Raw genomic sequence first — 27951 nt, 5'->3', positions numbered from 1 at the left:
TCAACAACTAATTTGAGTCCCGGTGTAACTTCATCAAAATTTTACCATTGATCAAAATCAGGCTATATGTTTTTTAAGTGATATACGGAAGCCGTCGTAATAAAATTACATGTTACAAATGTAATCAATTATTATATTGCCCCAAAATTTGGTATACAGGCGTATTTGAAGAATGGGGATAGTTCACGCGAAGGTGTGTACCTCTATCACGTTATTGTTGTGCTGCATTTACCTTCGAACGAAAATGCACATGAATCAATATTTCTGTCCATAGGATAGCCAAACGCCTGGCCAGAGCCCGAGATTCAATTTGGAGTGTGTCAAGGTGAGTGGAGTGATCCTTAGAGGTCAAGCACTTCGATTAATTTATCCTGTATTTTCGTTTACCTTTTTGTGTTTTTAGGCTCGAGTCGACAAAGTCAGGATCGAAGGTTTAGGTAGGACTAAAGATGATTTGCTTACCAACAAGGTTCAGGAGCTCTTCAAAGCTCAAGACTTCCAAGAGGTTAGCTTGTGGTTTAGAATGTAAATCAGAAGTGTTACAAAATTCTTAGTGGTGTTTCATTTCACTGTTCATGCTTTTAGGTTATCCTGGGTGCTCATAAAGTCCGAAGTAAACTTGAAAGTTTAGAATGCTTCAGTAAAGTTGGCATTCTTATCGATACGAGTGATGGCCCAGATGCAACTCCTGATGGTTTGGAGGTACTTAGTGTTTGTTTACTTAGGTGTCTTTCTGCCATCGTATCATTCATATTTACAATTTATGTATCCTAGAGTCATATTTGAAAGTCATTTTGTATATTTCCTCTTTTAGGTGATTTTCCAGGTGAAAGAATTGAAGCGTATTACTGGGTCTGTGAAGACGTTGATGGGAAACAATGAGGGCTCTTTGGTAGTTGAGTTGCGAGCACCAAATATGTTTGGACGGGGAGAGAAACTCACTGCCGAGTATAGTAGAGGTTGGAGTAGGACCGTCGGTCTCAGTACAACGTTTTATAAGCCACTCGCAGTTTTACAAAATGCTGGGTTTGTGCAGAGTAAATTTTTCTTCGTCTTTAATAATTTTATGCTTGACAGTTTTCAAAAGTATGTTCCTTTGTCATTAGGTTTTCAGCATCCTTATTTCAACAAGGGTCTGAGTGGATTCCTTCAGGTTACAAATTAATAGAAAGAGGTCTATTATTAGACCTTGCTTTCAACTCTAAGCCCTCGGTATGTATCGACTATCATTTCAATTTCGTTTTATTTTATATGATAGCATGTGTGTTCTTTGAAGAATTACACCTCCCTTTAAGACTTCTTGTTAATATTTAACATGCATCTTTGCTCATCGGTTTATTACCAGTTACGACACAACATTCAATGGGAAGGGTCCTGGCGAGAACTGGAATGTCTTACTCGCTCGACGTCCTTCCTTGTCCGTGAGCAGAGTGGGCATTCACTGAAATCAGCTTTTCGACACATAGCTGTTTCGGACACGAGAGATGCGGCAGTATTTCCTTCAACAGGTACTCTATTCAAAGTAATTCAAGAAGTTGCGGGGATTGGGGGAGACATTGGCTTCTTGAAAAATGAGGTGCATTACCAACATAACAGATCCTTAGCATCGGATGTGGTGAGTACCAATTAGTACAACTTATTTTATTCTAATTCATCAATGGACCAGCTGTATAAAGCACTTACTCTTACCTCATTTGACTCTTTCTGATTGCTGTATTTTGTTACGTTTCAGGTTTTACAGTCAGCGTTCCAATTTGGGATGCTCAACACACTCAGCAATCATAAGACAGCAAAAATATGTGATAGATTTTACCTTGGAGGGCCTTTGTCTTTGAGAGGCTTTGAATGGAGGGGAGTGGGACCACATGATCAAGGAAACTCTCTTGGTGGAGAGGTGAGCTTTACTTGTTGCTCATGTTATTTGTACATGTATTGAACTTTTTCAGGAAGCCACAAATCCATAATGCAAACTTCATTTACAAATGAAGGATTTATCATCAATGTCATAGGTCATCCTAAGATTAGTGTGATGCAGCTTTCCTTTTACATCTCTAAGCAGCTATTTTTTTCATGAGAGTGATTTCTTTACCTTTTTTATAGTTTATCACTTGATCAATATCTTTCATTCAAATTCTTCCCATCTGCTTGTCCTTCAATTTTTGTCTTCATCAGACTGTTATTACCTATTTTGTGGCCAATTAAGTTGACCTTATCTCAGGGTTTTTTTTGAAGACTTCTGTTCTCCAATTTTTATTTGCACTTCCTGATTTATCACCCTGTATATCCATTTTATTGCCATCATTCTTTGGTTGTGCCTTATTTGGAATGATCCCACCTTTGATTTCTCTCGTTCTGTGATCTTCCATTCAGTGCCATTCAATATATACAGTCAGGTCTGGATTTAACGTTTTTGCATTCAATGTTTTTCCCTATTTAGTGTATCTTTTTTGGGGTCCGGATTCATTCCATATCCGAGCAATGTAAAAATTATCCTTATTTAGTGTTTCCTCATTCTGCATTTTTCCGCATCAAGGTTGTAAAAAAATTTCGCGCGCAAGAATTTTTTACCAGATTTAATGTTTGTTTATTGTGGTTGATTGAAATGATTATCGAAATCTTTGAAGTTCTGCTCAACAACAAGAAAATTCTCATGAAATTTTAGCAAGAGTCGATTGAATCTACCAGAGAGTGATTCTTCATCAGCATTCTTCCGCATATGAAGCTCTGGGACCTTCAACTTGCAAGCCAGGTTATTTGTCTTCACGTAATGTTTTGCTCCCCTTCTTATCCAAACACTTTTTATATCAAATTCAATCTGATAGAGCCAAGACATCCCTTAATAACCTGTAATGACCTTATCTTTCACTTCTTGAACTTGACTTGGATGATTACGTGATGACTAATGACATGAGCTATTCTCCGAGGGCCACTACTATGATGGTTTTCTGGGATTGTTTTTCATTGATGCTTACGTACCTTTCAATTCTACTCTCTATGGAAAGTCCACTGTTAGTTCAATATTTATCCCGTCCGCTACTTTCCCTTCAAAAGAGGAGGCCCAATATATTTTTCATGAAGGTCCCAAACACTGACACCATATTCTAAATGGGGTCTAACAAGGGAGAAGTAGCTAATTTCTCTCATTTTATCGTTGCACTTTTCTATTATTCTTGTAACAAAACCCATTTTACAATTAGCTTGACCTGTTATTCCCCGAATGTTTATTCCATGATAGGTCATTATTGAGTCTAACTCCTAGATATTTCACAGATTCAACTGCCTTTAATTGGGTGCCTCAAATGATATAGTTATGTTGAGGGGAGTTATTATTTTTCCAGAAATTCATTTCTTCGCATTTTAAAAATTTAATTCTAACTGCCATGCATCACACCACGCTTGGATAGCAGCAAGGTCGTTCGTTAGTTCATCCCTATCTTTGTGTGAAGGGATTCCCCTGTAAACTACAGCATCATCTGCAAATAATTGTAGCTTGCTGAGTACTACTTCACCAATGTCATTTATATAAAGAAGGCCAACGACACTACCCTGAGGGATGCCAGAAGTGACTCTAACCTCGTTGGAGACTGCACTGTCTAATACTACTCTTTGCACGCGGTTGCTCAAAAGTTCTCTAATCCAGGAAATGACATCTTCATTTAGGCCTTAAGATTTCAGTTTCATTATCAACTTTCTGTGGGGTACTTTATCAAATGCTTTTTTGAAATCAAGAAAAATCTAGTCTACTGGAATTTTTTCCTCTCCAGAGACTAAAATATGGTGGGCAAAAAGTGCTAACTGGGTTTCGCATGATGTACTTTTCCTGAATCCATGTTGAGTTCTCATTTACAAGTTTTACACGTCTAGGTGTTTCATTTCTGAGCTGGCTACAATATGTTCAAGGAATTTTCATGATATGGGCATTAAAGATCTGTAATTAAATGGCTGTTCCTTGTCTCCACTTTTGAATTGAAATTTGGTGTTTCATTAGCAATTTTCCATTCATTAGGTACTTTGTGTTGACTGATGGATTTACTGAATAAAAACTGCAAGAAGGGGGCAATTTCTGAGGTGAATTCTTTATATATGCCAGGAGGAATTTCATCTGGACCAGGTGATTTATTTGGACTGAGCGATTTCATTATATTTTCTATTCCGTGTGCACTAATGTGAATAGGCAGCATCTTTTGTATGCAGAGATTGTCAACTGTCTCAGATGAGTTCTCTGAAGGCTCGGTGAACACGCTCTTGAAGTAGGAATTAAATAAATTAGTTTTATCGGAACTGTTTGTCAACATACCTCCATTATCGTTCCTCAGCGAAAAAACGGTAGATCTTTTATCTTGAACTTTACTAACATATGACCAAAATGCTTTTGGGTTATCCCGTAACTGCTCCACTAGTGTTTTTCTTTTTAAAATTGGTGAATGCAGTCCTGTACGCTTCCTTCGTTTTAGCTTTAGACAACCTATATTTTTTTATTATTTACTCATGTTCATTAGCGGATAAATCTGAGCTAACTTTTCTCATTTTAGTATGGTATGCTCTGTCGCCTCAATGATTTTCTAAGATGTACAGAATTCCGCGTACACTCATACGTACGTTTGAGCTAAAAAGGGGAGTGGGGGAAGAAAAAGGAGTTTCTCTCTTTCCCCCTCCCCTCAAAAAATTTCGGCGTTGTCAGTACTCTGGAGGAAATCGGCGCTCAAGCATTGCTTGGGTCCAATATACCTGGCTGGATCTTGGCCCCACCACACTACCACTAACCTAATTTTCTTATAATATAATCCACTCATTGCTTTATTTTCCTTCCCATTTTTTAAAAACTCTTTCCTGAAGGTGTTGCCTTACCTTCTTAGTGGGAAGAGAGCATTTAATCAATTAATTTTTTGACGTATGTGGCACCAGTGGCGTAGCGAGAGGGTTGGGTCCAGAATTTCCCCCTCTCCCAAAATATAAAAACATGGTTACTTTGCTTCATTATTAAAGAGAACAATATGTTGAAAAATCATATATTTACAAAATATTTTTATGAAAAATTAAGTTTTTTCCATTATTAAAATGTTAAAATTAGTTTAAAACCCTCTAATTTCTACCCTATTTTTCAAGCTTTTCCCCCACACCCCCCTGGTTTTGAACCCCCCCAAACTATTCCTGGCTACACCACTTTGTAGCACCTTTGAGTGACTTAAAAATATATTTTTTATTAGTAGAAAGCCATTCCAATCGTTATAGGCCCTAAAACCTGAAGAAAAAGGCTGGTCCACTTTTAGTGTTTTAAATTTTATCCCCCCTGAAAAATGTTAAATCAGGATTCTACTGTATATTGTTCTTGTGTCACATATTTATTTTGATGTTTAAAGATTCAAATATTTTAGTTCTTTTATTTTATTTTTTTATTTTTTTTATATTTTTTTATTGTAACTCCACCTAAAGCAGTGCTGCTTGGCCTTAACATCATGGTTTTATAGAACTTAACAAGTAAATGTACACGAATATCCATGTCGTGGGTAGGGGCAACCAGCCTAGGCGGGACTCAAACTCGTGACCTTTAGTTTGTCAGGTGAGGACTTTACTGTGGCCAGCTATTACTTTCAGTTGCTTTTTCTGCTAGTGTAATTGCTTCTATGGCATTATGGACCATAATTTGATTCAAAATAGTATTATCATATGTACCCTATCATGTGATACCTTTGAAGTATTTCATTTTCTGATAAGTTTGATTTAGATTGGGTCATGAAATGATGGAGAATTTGGTATGGCATCATGTAAGCAACAGGGAACATGCACAATATTTTTTTAAGTACAGTGAGTCCTCGTTCTACGTCACCCCGTTTAACGTCATTTTGCGATAACGCCAAAAAAATTTTGAGATCTTCATTCGTTTATCGCACCTTCGCTTCGCAATAACGTCAAGTCTTTTAAATTTCACGCGAGAAAAAAGGCAAAGTGGCAGGCGTTGCAGGTTGTACGCTTCGTGGGCGGTAATACAGTCAGTCCATGTAAAGTGTAAAACGGTGTGTACATTCTATATTATATATATATTCTATATTGTATATATTCTTAATTGCGATTAGGGTTTTTAGCAAATTTTGGCATCAGAGACATTTCCACGAAAATGTCCAAGAGAACAATGTTCACAGTAATTTTGGTTCCTGTTACTGCGACGATGTTTCAGCAATGATATTGACCAGGCGACGCCCGCCCGCCACAATTCACAATTAAAACCATCTCTTCGATTTCATAATCCCAGTTTGCACGCCCTCATTCATTTCCGCCATTTTGATTTCGCTCCTGACCGGTCCGAAAAGAAATTCTCGTAGCGTAGTAGACGGTGCTCCGAAGCACCGTCTGTAGTGTCTGGTAGCGGAAGTAGCATTCTTTGGACTGCACCCCATAGCGAAGCCGAAAAGCAAATGCAGGAAGATACAGAAATGGAGAAGGATTTACGTCACTCCTGCTATTGTCGTCGAATTGTGAGGTCTAGGAGCCAATATTCACTTTTTACATTGTTTTTTATGGGATATTATGCTTCGATTAACATCATTTCGTTTGTTCGTCACATTTTTCAGGAACGGTTAGTGACGTTAAACGAGAACTCACTGTATTAGAATAAAAAGGTCCCTACCTCAGATGTACTCGCCAGCACAGGGCAGTATCCACTGATGACAGACTGAGGAAGTGCATAGAAAATCGGTCAATGCTGGGGCTCAAACATAAATTTGGAGAAAATAATTGCTGTTTTAACAACAAACAGAAAATTGTGAATATTTGTTAAGGCATTGTTGAAGCAAATAAAGGGGATTTTGGGAGATTTGGAAATATTAAATGAAAATAAGTTGATTGCAGATTGTGGTCTACATAACACACCTACATCATTTGCTTAATGGAACAAGTGTATTGCAGCATGGATACTCATTAGAAAAGCGTAAGAAAACCATATAAATCATGTACAGTGAGTACCCTGTAGCTCAAGTATCTTATTATCTCGCCGGAGAAGGTTTTTGCTTGTGTCCCAATGGACAAAAATAAGAGAAAAAAGTGGTTCATGACCTACAGAATGGAGTTAAATACTTTATCTACCTAGTCAACGGGATATTTCTCAACCTAATGACTCTCTTGAATCAGGGTTACCGTAGGGTTTTATCGAATCGCCAGTTTTTCTCTGATGGTCACCAAATTTAGAATGTATCACTCATTTCGATTTGTAAACAACCCTAGAAAAGTACCTATTAGTCTGCCCATTGTAGGATTAAATATATTGGTAGGTGGTTATTCAAGAGAATAAATACTGATTACGATTAAAACACAGTTAAAAATAAGGAATACACGAGAAATATGAGGCTTTTAGCAAGGTAAACTCCATATGTATTGCTGTGATACCCAAAACGTCTGCTGCATGTAAACATAAAACCTGCGATTTCAACTCATTTTTGCCGTTGTTCTCGGTTCAAAAACAGGAACTCAAATACAGCATACAAAGTTCTTGAAACTTATTTTTGTGTCTATGAAATACTTTTTTATTACCTTTTAGCGATCATTTGGATCTCTAATCCGGCCGATTCGAAAAACTATTTAAGCTCTGATTGCTATGTTGCTAAGTAAACACATTAGATGAATTTTCAGCTGGCAATGGATCTACTGTATTTGTACAAATCTAAGACGAACACGATTATAAGATGACCCCCCCCCCCCCCTATTTTGTAACTCAACTCGGGAAAAAAAAATTTTTCCTAATAACGATACGAATAAATGATGAATGCAGGAGAACAATCAATGCGGGAATGCTAGGTTGCCTATGTCCCAGGAAACACAGGATTTTTTGCGCATGATTATGATATTCAGTAAAGGATCCAAACAAGATTTAGGTAATTACAGGAATACTAGTACTTTATCGAGACACTTAGGTCATATTGTTTATTCGACTGATAGTTTCTTCGGCAGGGCCATCGTCCGAAGACAAATAAAATTAAACTAGTGAAAATGAAACCTGACTTTATTAAACCCACACGAAAAACACTCGGTGGTTTAAAGTCAAGCTACCCTGGAAAGTAGGGAACCACTCGTATGAGGTGAAGTTCGGAACTGATGCTATCGCGTACGGTGTATGCAGAACATAATGCAGATGGTGAAGCATGGCCATATGACTGCGCCATGAAATTTTTTGTCCTAAAGATATCCATTCTTTTCTAAAGGCCGCTTTACACGGTGAATGATCATTCGAAAGATCATTCGAATGACCATCATCCACCGTGTATGACGGAAATTTCCTGCATTCGAATGATCATTCGAATGAAATTTCAGGCCTGTTCTAATTTGCTTGAATGATTTCCGTGAATGATATGAGCGCACGGCGTCCATCTTGCCATTAGCATCCACCTCGGAATTTTAATATTTTATATAAAAACTTTGGAAGCATAGTAACCCACGAAATAGCTCAAATAATTAATATGTACTTTGAGAGAACATAAATTCACAAACATCAACTGTCTAAAGTCAGTAATTCGGAAATAACATTTCGGATACTTAATGAATAAAAACGTCATTTTTCTCCTCGATTGCGTCTGTATTTTGTTCAATTTACAATTATTAAACAATATTTCATGATTTGAGCGCTAAAGTTTCGGGTGAGAGTCCCAATTAATTACACATTATCTGTTTATTCGGTGAACACATTCCAGCCAACACGAGCCGCTACGTTATCTTGGCTCACCTATGGGATCACAATATTGCCTATCTCTAATCATTCAAGGAACTCACCCGAAATAAATTTCGAGCATGTCCTAATTTGCTTGAATGATTCCGTGAATGATATGAGCGCATGGCGTCCATCTTGCCATTAGCACCACCTCGGAATTTTATGATCATATATATAAACTTTGGAAGCATATTAACTTATGCGATAGCTCAAATCATTAATATTTACTTTGAAAGAAAGTAAATTCACAAACATCATTCCTCAAAATAGAGTAATTTGGAAAAAACATTCCGGATTTTTAAAGTTCAACATCGTCGTTTTTCTCCTCGATTGTGTCTATATTTTGTTTGATTTACAATTATCAAACTGTATTTAATGATTTAAATGCTAAAGTTTGGGGTGAGACTCCCAATTAATGACAAAATATCTGTTTATTCGGTGAACACATTCCAGCCAAAACGAGCCGTGACATCACATTGGCCCACCTAGGAATTCACAATCTCACGGGGTTGCCTATAATTCAAGGGGCAAACCCTATAAGTTAGCCCATGAATATCACAGTCCACTTTCTTCCCCTGCTTGGATAGCAAGCAATGAGATGACACTGAGCCAACTTCATTGTAGAAAGTATGAGGATGCTGAAGCGCTCTCTTTCGAAAATAGAACAGGTCGCTTCCTTTTTTCTCTTCCCGTTACCTTTTTTCTCTCGCACAGAAGTGATCTTTGCTCGACTGCATTGTGAAGGCTGTGTACCCGAAGGGACCCCAAACATAAAAACTCATGGTCGACCGGCCTTCAACCTTGAGGAGCTTTTGCTTTATGCTTATTATGTTCTTTTTTATGGGAGCTGGACGTTGCGGCGTCAATACGGGACTGGTCTCCATAAGATAGTATTTTTCTGAACAAGTAACAATGTGCAGTTTTTCCCCAAATTATCTTTTCACTTACTTTATAATATAATGGATCGGAAGGAAAAAGACCTCGGGCAGCCATTTGAAGATTAAGTTCCCTTATGATCATGTTACAGAGCACACTATCTTTAAGCATAATCATCTTTGCTCTGCAGCGAAAACAACCAATTATGTACTTCGTTACGGGATTACAAAATGCACGATTTATTAAAGTGGTTTTCCGCTGTCAAGAAGTACCGTTCTAATTCCTCTCATTACTTAGTGCGTCATACCCCACCGAAAGTCAAAGCAATACAAAAGTATATTGAAGCGCACATGTAAACGAAGCGTTCCATCGTCTGCGAGTTCCAAAACAAATCATATGGTGAGAAACGGTCGGAAATATCGTTAGAATCGAAATACACTATCGATAGTCGCACCAGTGCGCATCATTTCTGCGCAGAAAATTCACCGAAATCTTTCACCGTGTATAGCGGTACCGGCGTATGAATTTCTTGCGAATGATCTTTCGAAAGATCTTTCTAATGATCATTCACCGTGTAAAGCGGCCTTAATAGGGTAGTTTCCTTCATCAAAGAAAACGAAATGCATTGATTGCGATTCCTTACCCACCATTGGTGAATTCATAATATACAAATTATTTGTTTTTAGAAATCCCAGTTTAGGCGTATGGCAATGGTCAATTTTAACCTCATTTGACAAAGCCCAGATTGGCGCCCATGCGATGCCACTCCACGCGATGTCACAGGGACCTAAATTCTATACGAGTAGATAGGAGTTTAACATTGTCTGAGATTACCGATGCATGCATGAGGCACAGAGCTCAGGGAAACATGTCTTAATAATTACCCATTAAAAAAGTTCCAAAAGTTTCCTTCGTTTGATAGAGGAACAATAATCCTTATTTAAGCCAAGCGCTACCTGCTAGCAGGGTACTCAGCTACCTGCTAGCAGCCTGCGTCGTATCAGTGCTCAAGCCTTGCCCCAAGGTCACCTCACACGCCGACAGCTGGAACCAGAAATACGTCACACGGACTTTTCCCAGCAGTCCTACTTAGCCATCAAGTTTTCGCGTGCTTGAAAATTTTCACTTTTCGTTTAATCGCAAAAAATAGATATCGTCATTTGAAAATCTAAGAGCGTGAAATGCGTAATCCAGGAGTAATAATCTTTCGATTTTGGCAGTAAAAAAAAATAGGAAACCACCCTGTTAGTGTAGCACCAGATGGGCAGATGAATTCGGATTGTTAGTATGGAGAAACAAGAAATCCTGAGAAGATATCCCTTCGTCAGTAACTCTGACAAGTGAGACTTATGGTATAAGTCGTAAATTGATAAGTGATAATAACGTGATATCCTGTTTTCGGAAAAAATGCCACATTAACTGCCGAGAAGCTCAGCTACGAGGATGTCGAGTTTCGCCAAAATCACCATCGTATTTTTCCAACTAGTTTCTTGCTTAAATAACGTTAGAAATACGTCGTGTTTTGTCTCCTTCTTTTTTGAATTACGTGCACATTACAAATATTTCAATCTAATAAATGTATAATACCAATTGATGAAATTAATTGTTAGACACCTTTTGGGCTAATAGGTTATTCATGCAGCAGTTGACCTCCAGAAATTGGGAACTTTAAAGCAGGTAGGCTGAAAAAGGTCAGTGGGTGAGAAAAGGGGGGGAGGGCGTGAAACACGTTTCTATTGTTCTCATGTAACTTGATATTTTTTTCGAAGCTAAGGTCTTCGTAAAACGATCCCTGCGCAAGCTGGGACCTTCTGTTTGATTTTGGAGAAGAGGAAAGCTTCAGAGGGGGGAAGGCGAGTGCTGAATGGAGGGGGATAGCGGATCTTGGGAAATGCACTAATGTTGCTCTCCCACGGCACTGATCTTCTCCCTATGGTAGTTCCATTTCCTGGGGAAGATTCATACTATATGCCTGTCGTTATTAGCCATAAATGAAACATTGTATTTATTTCGTCTCATTTTCGTCAAACGATGGATGCCGGAAAATTATTTTATTTATTTTTTATTTTATTCTCAAACCACCGGATACAGTTAATTGTTACATATGTTGAACACCCCGGTGTAAAATGGCCAATACGAGCTGTATCCGGTGGTTTGAGAATAAAATAAAAAATAAATAAAATAAATAACGACAAAACCGCGATCTTCAAACGACCAATGCGGGAAAACGATACTTCGGGGAACGATAGATGTGCGAAAAAATTATATTTTCTACATGGAACTTTATTTGGGACCAGAAACGGTGAACGATGAATGCGGGTAAATGATCAATGTGGGAATGTTAGATAGGGGTTCCACTGTATAACTTTTCTTTTGAAAGCGGCAGTGTAATGACTTCTTTTCTCTGCCATCATAATACTCTGAAAGGCACGGTGGATCATAACTCAACCGATCTCTCTAATGAGAGGCATATCATGTTGCGTTCTTACCGTTGCTCTGAGAAAAATACAACGACTTTGTAGCAGTTTATTCCGCGACGGCATTGAGGCTTTAACGTTACAATTTGGGTAAATTGTACCCAATCACACAAACATTTTGTGGGTTGATGAAGCTTTAACTTGAATGGAGCCGAACCCAGGCTAAAGCAGGCAATCTCGTGGATACGGCAGAAGTACACCCGGCGACTGATCGGCATGCACCGAATCTTTGCCTGCTGCCTAAAAATGGAAAATGTTTATTTACTTGATCGCAAAAATAAATAAGCTAAATAGCTGTTCAGCTATTTTTGACGTTGATTTTTCATTGTATAGCTATCAGGTGGCAAACTCAGGTATCCATAATTTTTGACGTAAATTATGCAACCCGATTGACATAGAGAATTTTGCATCCGATTGTAAGACGAACCCTCTTTTCTGTAGGAGTTGGGAGGGAAAAAACCTTCTTAGATTCGTGCAAATACGGTCTTAAATCTTACTGGGTAATAAATATATATTTAAAAAAGTTCGTGATATAATTTTTATTAATCGTGTAATTATTTACTTGCTTGCTTCTATGTACTCCATTCAGGGCTGTAGTTACGAAGCAATCACTGTTTTTCTAGATAATCAGCCGCCATTAAGGAGTCGACCAAAAGTAAACTGTCGTATTGTGCCTTCTCAAACCCCTCTTAAGTCAATTTGTCCTTTGAGGAACTATTACAAAGTTCAGCGATGATTTTTACTTTGATATCTTGCATTAAGGCTCTACCACTGTACTCTCTTAGCAAAGTGAATGGTGTACCGTACGATGACGTCCAAAGGCATTTCAGGTCATGTGATTTCAAGCGATATTCGAGCACTTTTAATTAGCATTTACTGACGTTTGTGGAGTATTAGAAGAGTTTTGGCTTATATATTTGGAACCGTGAGAATATTGTCTATTCTATGAGACTCACTAGCATGTTGAAATAATTTCATGCATGTTCCCCATTGCAAGCATCTAATATTGCCTATGAATAGAATGTTTTTTTATGATATCCTTCTCTTCGGTTCTTCTCCTTAAGATAAGTTTTATCAGTATGTCATTAGAAATGCTGGTGAGGTGAAATGGGGATTTAAGATTCCAAAAAAACAAAACTTAAATGTTTGCTAACTAAAGCTTTTTGTCATCATAGCTGTTTGCCAGTTCTCTTTTCCCTGGTACATATTTTGACAGATTGTGGGATTTTTTTTTCTACATGAGATGTAGCCCTAAAGATGATTTCATGTTTCAGGTGTTTTGGGCAGGGGGTTTGCATCTCTTTAGCCCTCTTCCATTTCGCCCCGGTGGTGGAGGATTTGGTGATCTATTTCGAACACACGTATTTGTTAATGCTGGGAACATTGCTGCTAGCAGCACCGATATCAGTAAGTATGAAGAGTGGTAAATTTTTATTAAACTTAATTAAGAATGAATACTATACAAATATGAAGGTAGACCAATAAATGTGTACTTGATTTTATGTATGTATGTATACAATTCGGTCTTCCTCAAACCTCCATGGCAGATCAGTAGGACACAAATATTTGAGAACTCCTTGAAAAGTGAATTAAGAAATTTATTATTAAATATTTTATTAATTAGTAATTAAATATTAAAGTTAATAGTTATTATGTAATAAGTTATTTAATTAAAACGTCCACAATGCCCTTCAAAGCATTCCGAGCTTGCAGGAAAGGTCAGAAGCAAAGGTATTTAAAGTTGATTATAACAGGTGATGTCTTAATTGTGGGCACTTGCATTGTGGTGATAACCCCTCCCATCTTTTCCCGTGTTAGAGATGGTAGTGATGAAAGTGGAGAACACAACACTGTCGTAGTTAATGGTCACTCATGAATAGTTTTTTGACCTATGGAAATCTAGAGCCATGATTTTTGTCACTGCATGGTGCCCAGAAATGTATATTTCAATCTTTCATTCATAGGAAAGTAGATTGATCAAGACATTGCCAGCTGTTGCCGTGTAGGAAAATCACAGTTATTACCTAGATGGAACAATAGCAATCAGCGTTAGGTTAGCGGGCAAGGACTCTGCACCACCCCCATTAAGGCCAAGTAAACAGCCGTAAAAAATTTTGCAACTGCAGATTTAGTGTGCTGATAGCAGAAATCCTCTGCTTCACAACCATTCATAGTGAATCTTCATTATCTCTTCTAAATACTCTCCAAAATTCTGGACAATTCAAGCTTTCACACAGTATCAGCAAAACTGAAACACACTTCCGTGTAATTCCTTAACCCCTCAAGCCGGGTATAAGCATTTGGGCATTTAAATCCTGAGGGGGTATTTAAATGTGCCCGAAATCTCTGGTGTGGACACCCATGACTTGTAATTGCGATATCTAAAAAAGTACTTCACCAAAATGTAGGAAACTTGGTGAGATTTTGTATTATTTATGTAATAACTTCTACCTGGAATTGTATAAATGTGCTTCAATTATATGTATACATTTTATTAGGGATGAGTCGATTCCAAATGTCGATTCTCGATTCCACCGATTCTCGGGCACGGAATCGGAATCGAGAATCGATCGCCTAAAGTCGATTCCGATTCCATCGATTCCAGGAAGATAAATGTTTTGAGCATAGACTATAAGTTTGGGGCACAAAGGCTGCCACATATCTAAGCGGCCGCGGTGTCAGCCTTGCCCGTGCATAGGATACGCCCGGCACGCAGGTGCTGCGACTAACATACCTAAGCGGCCTCGGAAACATGAAAATGTCGGCAAGAGCGACAAACCGACGAACCCTGAAATGGCGCGTGATCATGAGCAACTCTAAGAGAAAAAAAAATTGGAAACCTCGGGATCGGGAAGCAATGCATGCGTTTTCCGTTCTTTTATTAGCCGCTGGTCAATGCAAATCAAAGTATTGCGATTATGAATCACATTCGGAGAATTCATCTCGACCACCAATTTTAAAGTATAATAGATCGAAATATATTTTTTTTATTTTCGAATGATATTTGAAGTCTGATGATAATAAAAACGTGCAGAGAGCGAGTTTTCCTGTGAAAAAAGTTTCTTCTAAATACGCGCTGAGAGCGGGTTTTTTTATATACGTAACTTTTTTAGACTAACACGCGTCTGCGTCAATAATAAAAAAATTAGACACATTCGCGTTTGTATAGCCCAGTTTCATCAATGCAACCCTTGAGGAAGTTGATACTTGCTTGGCATAAGCCGCCGCGGCCTCCGGGCGGACTCGACAGGTTGCGTTCGGCCGCCACCGCGCACCCGCCAGGCTGCTCTAGTGTGTATGGACGCAATGAACGCTACATTCTTGTTTAGCCACCGCGGCCAAACGAGAATGTAGCCACCGCGGCTATTGTTATTTTTAGGGATGGTCGGATCGGATACCTCGGATCCAAATATCCGCGGATATTGCCCTTCATCGGATACATCAGATCCAAAGTCGCGGAAGACATCGGATCTGGATCCGAAATTTTAAATAATAGATTCAGTGAATGCAACGCCCCATCAGGGTGGAAAGAGTTCCGATTCTCTCTTCGAATGCGTCGTCGCATGCGATTCTTGTCCTACTCATGAACCGTTTTGTTTGAAAGCTCTCGCAGAGGTTGCGAGTAGAATTTCAGCCGTGGCCAGGATTTTCAGCCAGAAAATAATAAAGGCAAAATACGACTGGCACATAGTGTGACTCTTCCCAAGAGATTGAACAATCATCGGAGGAATTTCAGCGCCGTAGGATGATAACCACGTCAAAAGTAAATACGTCGCAGATTTCAGAAAACCACCCTCGGCCGTCCACCAGCCCGTGCCTCTGTTGTTTTTTTTTGTATCCGAAATCACACGGACCAAAAATCATTGTCTTCTAAGGAAAATATCAAATCACATGAAAACAATTGAAGCGTGTTTCATCCCTAACTCGCCTCACCAACTGACCTTTTTTGGCCTATCTGCTTCAATTCTCTGTTTCTAGACGACAAATGCTAGGAGAGTGACTTTTTGGGCCCGAAGATATCTTGATAGCTTCGACATTTAGATGATATGCACGGGATTTAAAAAAGTATTAGACCAAACGAGACGCATTCCTGACGATATTTCTCTTTATTTTTCAGCTCTAATTGATTGCCACTCAGTTTTCTATCTACAATTCTACAAGTACACTTTACTGATTGTCCAAACAGCATAATTTTCAAAGAAACAAGCGCAGCATTAACCCCTCAAACAATTAGAGACGGATTGGAAACGCCAACTACATATATCACGTAGCGCGCCCGGCTTCGCTTTGAAGGCAACGACGTCACTGAAGCAAGATCTGATTTCTTCGTCCGACTCCCTCATTTGTAGCCTTGTTGTTTGAAATACGGAGGGAGCGGGCTCCTTCCTCTCCACCTCTCCTTCGCGTGCTCCTTCCCAGTGGCGTAGCCATGGGGATGGTCCGGACCTCACCCCCCGAAATATAAAAACACAGTTATTGTCCTTCACAAAAGAAAACAAAATATTGAAAAATCAGGAATTTACAAAATTTTTCTTTAACAAATTAAGTTTTTCGATTATAAAAAGTGTTAAAATTAGTTTAAAACCCATTATTTAGAGGCCCGGTTTTTAAAAAAATTTCCCCCTGGTTTTGAATCCCCCCCGAACGAAATTCCTGGCTACGCCACCCCTCCACCTCTCCTTTACGTGCTTCTGCTGCCCACTTCTTCCTCATGCTAAGCGGTTGAGCACCTCGTCACACATGACGTTAATGCCGTTTTAAATACTGTTAATTGTGTTGCTAATTGCACAGTTGCAATTCAATTTAATGATACGCCGATAAAAATGTCTTGCGTGTAAACATTTCCACTGAGATATGGAGAACCAATGATTGCCATGTGCGTGCACTGTGGCGTAAGTTATCCCGAGGATGTGCTAAATCCACCTCACCATACTGAAGCATTTTCGGATGAAACACAAGTCCGTAAGTGATGAGAAAGTAAAATTCGGGGGAAACATGCGTGAGGAAAATTGGAATTCAGTCGATGGCAGGGGGGTACCCAGGAATTTTGTTAAGGGGGGATCCAAAACCAGGGGGAAAATTTTTAAACAACAGGGTACAAAGGAGAGGGTTTCAAACTAATTTTAACGCCCTTCATAATAGAAAAACTTCATTTTTCAAAGATTCATTTTTTTCATTTTTGTAAATTCATGATTTTTAAATATTTTGTTTCCTTTTATGAAGGAAAGTAATTGTGTTTTTTATATTTATATTCCTCTCGCTACGCCACTGGTCAGTGGTTCATCCTAAGATTTTTCCTATTTTCATTTCCAAACCCAAGCGTAACAGTTTAGGCCCTGAGTATGTGAAGATGTTTTTAAAAAACAACTTGAAAGCCCATAAAATAATTTTTAATTTATAAAAATATTAGAATGTGAATGAAAATCTAAGAAGCATTCCATTGATTGTATGTACCCACAATAAACGAATAATGACTTTGTTTAATGGCAGGAATTTGAAAATGCATTTGGATTCGAAAATATCCGATTCGAAAGATCTCGCTCCAAAAATCCTGGATCCGTCCATCCCTAGTTATTTTATTCCATTCAATTCTTAAATTTTAATGACAGCGATGCTACAGATAAATCAAAATCCCACCAGTTAGAATGAACAAGAATCGATGGAATCGAGAATCGGGAATCGATTTGAAGGAATCGAAATTGGAATCGGAATCGAAAAAAAGTGGAATCGACTCATCCCTACATTTTATTAGAGATGTGCGAATAGTATCCGCGAATACTCGGATACCTCGAATACTAGAAAGTATTCGATATTCGAGATCTCGAATAATTATGCTAAAGGTAGGACCTCAAATATCTCGAATACTTGGAAAATTCGTGCCATAAACTGTCGCACGCACGTCGTTGGTAGTTGACTCGGAAATTGTATAAAGCTCTAGTCATTTAGTGCATGCATCGCCGTTTTAGGCAAGTTGATGAATTACATCAAATTCACGGATTAGAGCGGTGAAAAGAGTTCGACGTGGGGAAGCAAAAATGATCCGGTGAAAAAATCCGAAAATTCCCGGTTTCCCCCACCAGGAGAACCTCAGTGCCGTGGGATGGTAACTATGTAGCACAATTCCCAAAATCCGCTACCCCCTGCATCCATCAGCCCTCTACCCCTCCTCCGACGCTTTCCACCTCTCCGAAATCAAACAAAGGCCCCAGCTCACGCACGAAAAAATATCAAGTTACAGGAGAACAATAGAATCGTGTTTCGCCCTTCCTTCTTTCTCCCCCACTGACCTTTTTCAGCCTACCTGCTTCGAAGTTCCCCCTTTTCTGGAGGTCAACTGCTGCATGAGTCACATATTAGCCCAAAAGTTGTCTAACAATGACTTTCGGCAATTGATGTTACACCTTTATTGGATTGAAATATTAGTAATGTGTGTGTAATTTAAAAAAGAATAAGACCAAAAACCACGTATTTCTGACTTTATTTAAGCATTTAACGCAATGAAATAAATGTCAAAATACAACGGAGACTTAGCATTCTGGCTAAACTCGATATCCTCGCAGCTGAGCTTCTGGGAAGTTGATGCGGTATTTTTTTCCGAAAACATATATCAAGTTACAATTTACGAGTTATGCTATAAATCTCTATTGTCAAAAAGGAAGGGATATTTTCTCAGGATATTTGGTTTCTCCCTGCTGGAAAGTCGAATTCATCTGCTTATCTCATGAGAACTTCCAAAGATGGACTGAAAATAATTGAAGAAGAAGAAAATCCAGTGGAGAAGCACGTGTATTTTGCAAAACGCCTCGGATTGTCCACTAGCACTTGACAGTAGGAGTGGGGGTAAAGCGAGCTACCTGTTGAAAATAAGAAGCCGAGTGTCAGATGGGCGTGCGGCTGAAATGGCATTTGATCGATAAGAATGTATACATCAGACAGAAGTCCATCGTAGAAGTGTAAATGCCGAGATGGCATGCAATCTTTTTTTTGCGAGGTGGTGTGTCCCCTTAGGATATTTAAAAGAGATGTTAGTTGAATCAACTATATGCCCAAATTGTTTCCATAAAATTAAAATATTCCACTAATCAGCTAAATTCCTGTTTGAATCCTTATAGGAAATCAAAATCTTGGGTTTCCTGCTGCATAGGCAACCTAGTCAAACATTCCCACATTCATAGTTTTTTTCATCCATCCCCTTGAAAAACGATAGATTGAGGTTCCACTGTACACCTTTTTATTTATACACTCATGAAGTGGAATAGAAGAAGAAACGTATGTTTAATATGGTTTGCGCATTTCTAGTATTCGAGGTATTCGAATATTCGAGCAATGATTTAATATTCGAATTCGATATTCGAGTTTGAGAAATCTGCTATTCGACCCATCTCTACATTTTATGCATTCATTTACACGATTTTTATTTTTTTGAAATTCTTTTTTAATCGTCCATTTTATCATTGGGAATCTTGCAGAATCCACAGATGTACGGAGTTTCCTTCCTAAGTTTATTAGCAGAACAAACTTGACACATCCCCGATGGATATTTCTTCTTCCCATACCCCACTATCTTCTCTAGAGTGTGTTTCATCATTCCCCCTGCTAGCCTTGCTGGGTTACCCTGCCGAGGCGCGTGCTGAGTCGGTCTTTCTATCTCACCCTCTGTGTCATCATCGCTGGAAGACACACTTCTTCCCTCATCACATTTAGCCCAGCCCTTGGCTACTTCCAAAACAAATTTATTGAAGGTCAAACGGGTAGAAGTGTTCAATGTTTTTTATACCACAAAAGAATTAAACAGGGCACAGTTGATCAACCACAACACCACTTTTTTTGTCCACTTCATAGTTTTTCTTAGTACTGAAAAGTTAGCCAAGTACATAGCTTTATCTACTCCTTCCATGTACTTATTGTACTCCAAAATACAAATCAGTTTTTTCTGTATCTGTCCCGTCCATCTATTTTGCTTTCCTTCGCCTATACTCAAGTTATGGATTGTGGAAATCATCCTCACCTCCCTCTCGTCCTTCCACGCAAGCAGCAGAACTTCCCCCGTGTTCAGAATGTGTAGTCACCTTTCCTCATACTTTTTATATCATGCCTAAATTCAGTGGGAAACCCCTGTTGGCACGGATGGTTCCACAAACTCGAGTTTTTTTCGCTTGAAGATTTTCAGCTATTTTTATGATATTGTAATAATTATCTTGGAACACATGATGCCAAAGGTGTAAATAAGGATCTAAAAGGGTCAATATGGTTTCCTCTAATTTTTTCCTTCAGCTGTGTATGTGTATTTTTATGTTGCAAATACAAACCACTTTCACTCTCATGCACCATTCGCACCAATAATCTGTACTTCATCAATTTCCCTGGATTGTATGTATGTTCTAAATCTCAATCTTCCCCTCCAAGGTATTACTCCTTCGTCTTGGGAGAGATCACGTTTAGGCATATACACAGTTTTAAATTTTTCTAAGAAATATGATAGTATTGGTCTAATTTTATATTTATATATACAGTAGAACCTCACTTATGAAACTTCCAGCGGAAAACCAAAAAAAGTTTCATAAGTGAGGAAGTTTCATATGTGAGGTTTTTCGGTATTCAGCATGAAATCCTTTCCTATAGGGGCCAGTTTGTTTCCAGGATGCAATTACTCATTTGGAGGGAAGAAATTGAAGCCTAATAATCTTATTTCCTCACAAGCAACACCACAAATGATGTGTTACTTTAAGAGAAACATAATTTTGCATTCTTGAACAACATTACCCACGGTTGAATGCCTAGCATTTCCGGCACTAAGCTGCAGGCTATCATATTGGAGCAATTTCGGAATGATGACTCTCAATGTTCACAGAGAAGCCAATTTTTGAAAAAAGTTGACTCATTAAAAGCAGATTTCAGGAAATTCATTTTACCACCTGTAGGCAAACCCAAGATTGGAAATTGAAAGATGAAACACCTAAGGAAAGTCATCCAAATTAACCCCAGTATCTAGGGAGCAAAATTTCACTAATGCATCACAAAGGCTTCACACCCTATGGACCAGGGTTCATGTCATGGCCGAGGCAGAAAGTTTTCAGAGATGGCTGTATCCCTGCTTGAGAGTAGTGTGGACGGAACTTACAGTGCAACACACTGTTAAGCCCTGGTTAAGCCTATTGTTACAACCCGGCTAATTCCAACACAGGGTGCCTATACTCCCTCCCTTATCTCATGGTGAAAATGACCCCAGCTCTCGGTTTCCTCCCTCTAAATACCATGCCATAGATCAGGGGTGTCAAACTCATTCACCTTGGCGGGCCACATTAGCCAACTCATACAGCTCGAGGGCCGCATATGTATTTCAGGACCAATAACAGGAGAATTATATAAAATACTACCGCAACTATATTATAATTATTATTATTTAAAAAGGCAACTGAAAGAAAAGAAAGAGTTTATTTACTTTAATCCCTGGTACTAATACTCCCAGATACTTGACACCTCTTTACCTGTACAAGTGCATGGAGAAATGCATGTGGGTAATATGGATGAAGTGCCAGTAAGTTTTGATCTTCCAACTTTAAGAGCTGTAAATCTTAAAGGAGCAAAGGAAGTGTCAATTGTGATTGAAGAAGTCATAGTGCTGGGGGCTGCAGATTGTAAGGGAGCGGGCCGCGTGTTTGACACCTTGGCCATAGATAATATGGAGCACCCGGCAGTGGCGTAATTATGGTGGGGCGATGAGGGGATAGATCCCCCTCCAAAGCCTCAGAGAAATGAAAAAAAAATTAAAACAAAAGTCTAGCTTTGATATACAGCAACTGCATGTACTTAAAGTTAAATTTTAAGTGCCAAAATGATGTAAAACATATTTACAGGCATACCCTTAATTTTCCGGGAATCCCCATTGCCTCGGGGGGGGGGGGGGGTAGTACCTGAGGGGTGTAGCCGCCCCTCAGGTACTACCATCACCCCCAAGGCATATTCCTAGTGGCGCCACTGGTATCCGGGATATTCCGTGACTAATTGTAAGACTTTTCCGGTGCTTAGATCACTTCTTTTAAGTGAGCATTTGAAATAACCGCACAACTGCTGTCATTGATGATTGAACAAAAATCTAGATTAAGAACTCGGAAAAATCTCCCCTCTCAATAATTTTTACGCACTAAAAAAGAATTTTCCCATGAAATTATAGCATTAGTAGAATGAATCTACCGGTTATAGCTTCTCTGTCGGCATTCTTCCACAAATTCAGCGCCGGGAACTTCGACTCACAAGCCGTGTGACTCATCTTCACGTAATATTTTTCTTCCCCATATCTGATCACAACACCGGACACTGTTGTACTTCGGTATGTACTTCGATATAATGGTTATAAATCATTTCTGAGTCGAAAGGAACTGCCTTATCTTCGCGTTTTGAATTTGACTTTAATGATTACGTTACGACTGACGACGCGAGTTATTCCGAGGGCATACGTACTAACTCTCGTTCAGTTAAAAAATAAACACTTGCCACCGGGCAGACTCAAGCAAATAGCTACTCAAGGTCCAACTTTGTTTCATTTAAACCTACTGAGAAACAAGTTGGGTCAGTTTTGATCTGCGTGCTGCGTAAGCAACTTTCCCCCGGCTCCCGCGGATGTGGGATTAGCCCGAGGAATGAGACCATGCATGCTGTTTTTACCATCGTGTTGAATCACCATCGACTTGCGTCCATACTGCAAACACTATAATCTTTTATGGATGACCTTGGAAGCCAAATTTTTGGTACGAGAGGATTTTTAACGGCTCATTTAGATGTTATTTCACTGGGGCGACGGAAAACATAACCTTGGAAAATTCTAGACAATCTTCCGTTAGAGATAGATATTCCGGATTAACGATCATCTACTGCAGCTAAAATTAATATCTAATAAACAGCATCGCTCATTATTAAAACTTATTATTCTTCATTGACATATCTATGTGATGAGCCCATACTAATCCCGCTCCTGTGACTAAAATCGGCGCGCGTTCCCCAATCTTCTCGTAGAGCAGTTATCTGAAAAGTCGTATAAGTGAGGTATTTTATCTCATTGGACTGGAAAAATGCCTTTCGTAACCGAGCTCGTCGTATAAGTGAAAAGTTTCACAACTGAGGTTGGAAATACATGGGTTCATATGGGGTTATTCACTGGACCAAAAAAAATCAGCGTATAAATGAGGTCATCGTGTAACTGAGGGTCGTATAACCGAGGTTCTACTGTAATTCATGCAGCCTGTTGGAAGATTCCGAATTTGATTTGTTATCACTGAAATGTCTAGAATCCCAAATTTGTTCAGATCTGTTCCTGCTTAGAAAATTACTAAAAATGGGTATATTGATAAATTCATCAGTGCTCCAATATTCCTTGATTGAATCTTTCCTGGCTTTCCCCATCAAAATTATAATTGTTAAGAAAACTTTCATCTCTCCCACCGTTACATTTTTCCACTTCCCAGTTTTCTGCGAAGACTTATATCTGCCTTCGTTCTGCATTCGATACAAATTGGTCTCATTACACATCGTTTCGGGAAGATCATCCCCAAAAAACATTTTTGCCACTTCTAAAACATGTTCAAAATTATCAGGGGCATTGACGATTCCTGACACTCTGAAAATCTTCCAAACTTCTTGGAAGATCAATTTTATTCCATGTCACCGAGGTGTCTTTCACTAAGCTACCATCACTTGCATACGAGTCACTATCATCAGTGTAAACTAACTGTGCAACTTTTCTTTTAGGTTAAATTCCACCAATATCAAAACCAATTTCACTATCTGAGCTCTCACACTCATCTACACAATCATCTGGCACGTCTGATAATGCATCAACACAAAGTTCTTTGTCTATATCCTTCTCCATCAATCCGCAAGCACCACCACTAGTTCTGACAAATATTTCTCGGGTTTGCATCCAGGTTAAAGCTTTTATGTAAGCCGACGTTTCGGAAGACGACTTGTCTTCCATCCTCAAGGCTGTGTTACTTTACCGAAGTTCAATTTCACACTAAACTGGATCGACCGTTTACCAAGGACAACAATGCGGCTCAGGTGTCGTCCGTCAGCCACCACACCAGGGGTTTATGGAATACCTTGTGAATGTGGTAAAATGTATGTGGGAGAGACAGGCCGAACGATTGAGACGAGGCTGAAAGAACACCGGAGATTTTTCAGATTAGCGCAACCAGAAAAATCGGCCGTGGTGGAACACAGCATTAATGAAGACCATGCTATTAAATGGGATGACACCAAAATCCTTTGCCATGCTCAACGTTACTGGGACCGCGTAGTTAAGGAAGCAATAGAGATCCACCTCAATCCCAAAAATTTCAATCGGGACACCGGCTATCATCTAAGCACTACATGGAGACCTGTAATCAACTGTATGAAAAACATAAGGGTTAAACGTGAAGAATTTCAAAAGACCTACAGCCAATCGGACGACACCTGAGCCGCATTGTCCTTTTCTATCGAGGACCGAAAGATAGAGTCCCGCTGAAATGACCCTCAAAGTCCTTGGCCCTCGAGACTCGTTGATGTGTTTACGTTGAGCGCTGAAGGTAGGATGTCTTGTGAGAATCCAGACCATGGCATGTGTGAAAGACAGCCGAATGCACCCAGAGGTGACATATGTATTATTCACTTTGTGCCATACATTATAATGTATGGCGCAAAGTAGGCGATCAGAGAATTACCGACAATAGATTTTGTTATAGCGAAATGAAAAGGACCGAAGAAATCCGACCAAAATTATTTCTTGTCATCTAAAATATAATAATTCATAATTTCAGGACATTGTAGAATTTAGAGAGTTACTGTTATAGAAAAATGAATGTTTAATCGAGTTTTTTTCACACGTTACGGCTTAGTGACATTTTGTTCCTATACATTAGTAATTTCTAAAAGTCGATTACGTTCATTGAAAAAATATTAATAAATTTATAATTTGTATGGTATAAAACTAATCTTAATCAATGAAGTCACAATCTGAAATACACCAGAAGCTAATGCGAACATAAGTAACTAATGTTAAAAGAAGCAGAGTAAGTTTTATTATAATATGTGAAAACACTGAAATCTCCGTGGCCGGTACTCGGTGTTCGGCACGCAAAACACGGAGATCTCCGTGATCGGTCCGCAATGTGTTAAAAGCTTAATAAGTAGTAATAATTAAGTATGTAATAGTTTATAGTGATTTCATTTCTTTTACATACTTGGTTTATCTCCTTCTGTGGTAATATAATTTTTATATCAGATTACTTATAAATACAGTAGAACTTGTTTAGTACGTTTCTGAAGGGACCACAAAAAATGAACGTACATACTAATCAGGAAAACGTGCTAACGAGGAAAGTAAATAATAGCAGTTGGGGTAATTGCAATCTGTGTAAAATTAGTCATAATTCCAATTACTATCGGTAGTTCTCGTAGGATCACCTTCCTGCACTCTTTTCGCATTCAAAATCAAGAAAATGAGCACTACATTGCAAAACAATACCATGTGAATAAAAATCACAATGCTTGATAGATTTCCCCGAAGACAATTGCGTGAAGACGGTGTCAATCTCCCGTGATTTATCCTATGTATACATGTACTTATAGAAAGAGGGCAAGTGAAGCTAAGTCATTTCTTCTATCTCACAGCGTACTCAGTGAATATAATGACAACCCTGTGTATGTCAATTGGTTGTTTTTAAACATCATAAAAATTGGGCAAAATTTTATTGACTTAAATTACTGTAACAGCTGCGTACACATTCGCTTCTGGAATGAAACCATATCGATCGATATATTGATTAATAACTCACAAGATTATTACATTACAACATCATTATATGAAGATTTTTATATTATACAGTTGAAATTTACTTAAAACATTTGTCTAATGTTGTCTGCTTTCTATTTCTCGTCCTGAGATCAAGTATTTTTACGCTAAGCTTCGTGTAGAGATCCAGAGCATCGTCTGCTCCGGCACAGTAGTCAAGTATTGATGCACGTACTCCATAGCCTCGGCTGCTTTAGTTTAAGTGGGAATTGGATAAGACTCATTTCCTTCCTCAGCATCATCTTCATCACTCCCATCTTCATTTTCTTTCAACTCCTGTTCATGAATTTCATCGATTGAGATGGTTTGGCAAACGGTGAGATCATCGTCGCACTTGCAATACTCGTTGAAATTCACCTCTCCAGCAAGGATTTCGGTCCACTTTCTCGACAATTTCAATCTTTTCTATAGTTGTAATCTGCTTCACTATTCGTTTCTCTCCATTTCAATTGTAATTTGACTGCCCTCGCTATGATAGCTCGTGCAATAGCAACAACTGCACACTCGCGAATTTTGTGTAGTGTGTGGTACTCCAAAGGCATCAGAAGATGAGGAGCTTGGGGTGGGGAAAAATGGGGCTTCTCATAGGCTGCAGTTTTGCATAGTCAGACGTTCCCGAAAAATGGCCGCATTTTATTATTCATCACGTCAAAAGAATTGAGAAATGCATTTGGATAAATCACGGTCGTAGAAAGAGGGATGTGGAATGATTGTAATAATGTCAATGGCTAATAATAATAAATTAAATCATGAATTAGGAGGTTTACAACCCTTAAGCAGATACTAGAGAACGAATTGCGGGTTGCGTCACGGTAAGCAATTGAGCGCACTAACCAGGAAAGCAGAACTTTTTCAACCGTTCTAACCAAATACTTTTACCTGTATTTTGTTCGGATGGCACTGGGACCGAGAGAAATTGCCGTACTAAGGAGGAACGTACTAACCAAGTTCCACTGTTTATGTATTTGCTGGTATTGCCTTTGAGACTTACTGTATTTTTTTCTTATTTCCAGAGGACTATTTTCAAAATTTAAGATTAGCCTATGGTATTGGCATAGCCCTCAGGCTAGGTCAAATTGCCCGTGTTGAGCTTAATTATTGTGTTCCTGTCCTTGCTCAAAAGTCTGATCATGTGTCATCTGGAGTCCAAGTGGGTGTAGGATTGTCATTTTTATGAGTGGCTTTCAGCTGGTTAGAGTGAAGCTATAGATTCCTGAAAGTACTTATGCACGCTGGCGGGAAATGGAGACGTCACTGCCGATAGAGGCGGAGGAAAAAAACAAAGAAGCTATCTTTGCATTCCCGAAATCTTTTTGTTGAGATTTTGAGCATTTTGTTTTTTTAAGTTGTACATATACCATCTGCAGTGGTAGAAAAATATAAAGAGCCAGTGATGCCTGGAGATTGCTGAGATAGTGATTATGACATGTAATATTTGTTGTAATAAAGATTATTTATTCTATAAAATTTGGTTTTATTTATTTGACCACCATATTAAAATCAAGGCCTGGTATGAGTAGATTTTATTCACACTGGCATAAAAAAATTTTAAATACCAAACCTTTCTGGATGGAAATACACACGAGAGTCGAAATCTATTATTTCAGTGAAGTTGCATATTGAAAAGGAATCAAAATTGCTTCAATCTATAGTCCACTCAATGATCAATCTGGTGGATATGAGAGTTGCTGGGCAATTTATGATTCCTGCAGTAGACAAACACAGTGTAGTTCTAGGCATGTGGAGGAATATTGAGGAGCGGAGTTACCTAATAAATGAGTAGCATAGACTATCAAGTAAGTAACTGCTGATAACGTATTGACTTTACTTATTTTTTTATTATTATTTACATTATCCTCTTCCAATGCCCTTTTATTTATTTTAAATATTTTTGACCTATGCCTGTTGTCATAGGTGGATTTAGGGGGGGACGTGCCCCCCTCCCAGATGGTTGAGAATGGACAAAAGTTTTTTGTACTGTTATCATTACATTTGTTTTGTTCCGAGTATTACGGAGCCTCAATCATTTAATTTCATATTAATAACTTTCATGATAAAATATAAAGAATACCGTC

At 38.7% G+C, this 27951-nt stretch overlaps 1 protein-coding gene across 1 annotated transcript; it reads left to right on the top strand.

Annotated features, from left to right (window-relative positions):
* Positions 1 to 27343, top strand: LOC124153336 (sorting and assembly machinery component 50 homolog B). The gene is made up of 10 exons (XM_046526437.1): positions 1 to 193; positions 275 to 325; positions 404 to 505; positions 586 to 702; positions 815 to 1026; positions 1107 to 1212; positions 1346 to 1615; positions 1733 to 1894; positions 13323 to 13455; positions 26890 to 27343. The coding sequence occupies exons 1-10, from the start codon at positions 173 to 175 to the stop codon at positions 27051 to 27053; spliced, it is 1338 nt and encodes a 445-aa protein (XP_046382393.1). The 5' UTR covers positions 1 to 172; the 3' UTR covers positions 27054 to 27343.
* Positions 27344 to 27951: the final 608 nt, after the last annotated feature.

Source organism: Ischnura elegans, chromosome 2 (genome assembly GCF_921293095.1).
Source record: "Ischnura elegans chromosome 2, ioIscEleg1.1, whole genome shotgun sequence".
In the NCBI taxonomy this organism is placed as follows: domain Eukaryota; kingdom Metazoa; phylum Arthropoda; class Insecta; order Odonata; family Coenagrionidae; genus Ischnura; species Ischnura elegans.
The sequence above is the reverse complement of the archived record's forward strand: the minus strand, read 5'-3'. Positions and strand labels throughout refer to the sequence as shown.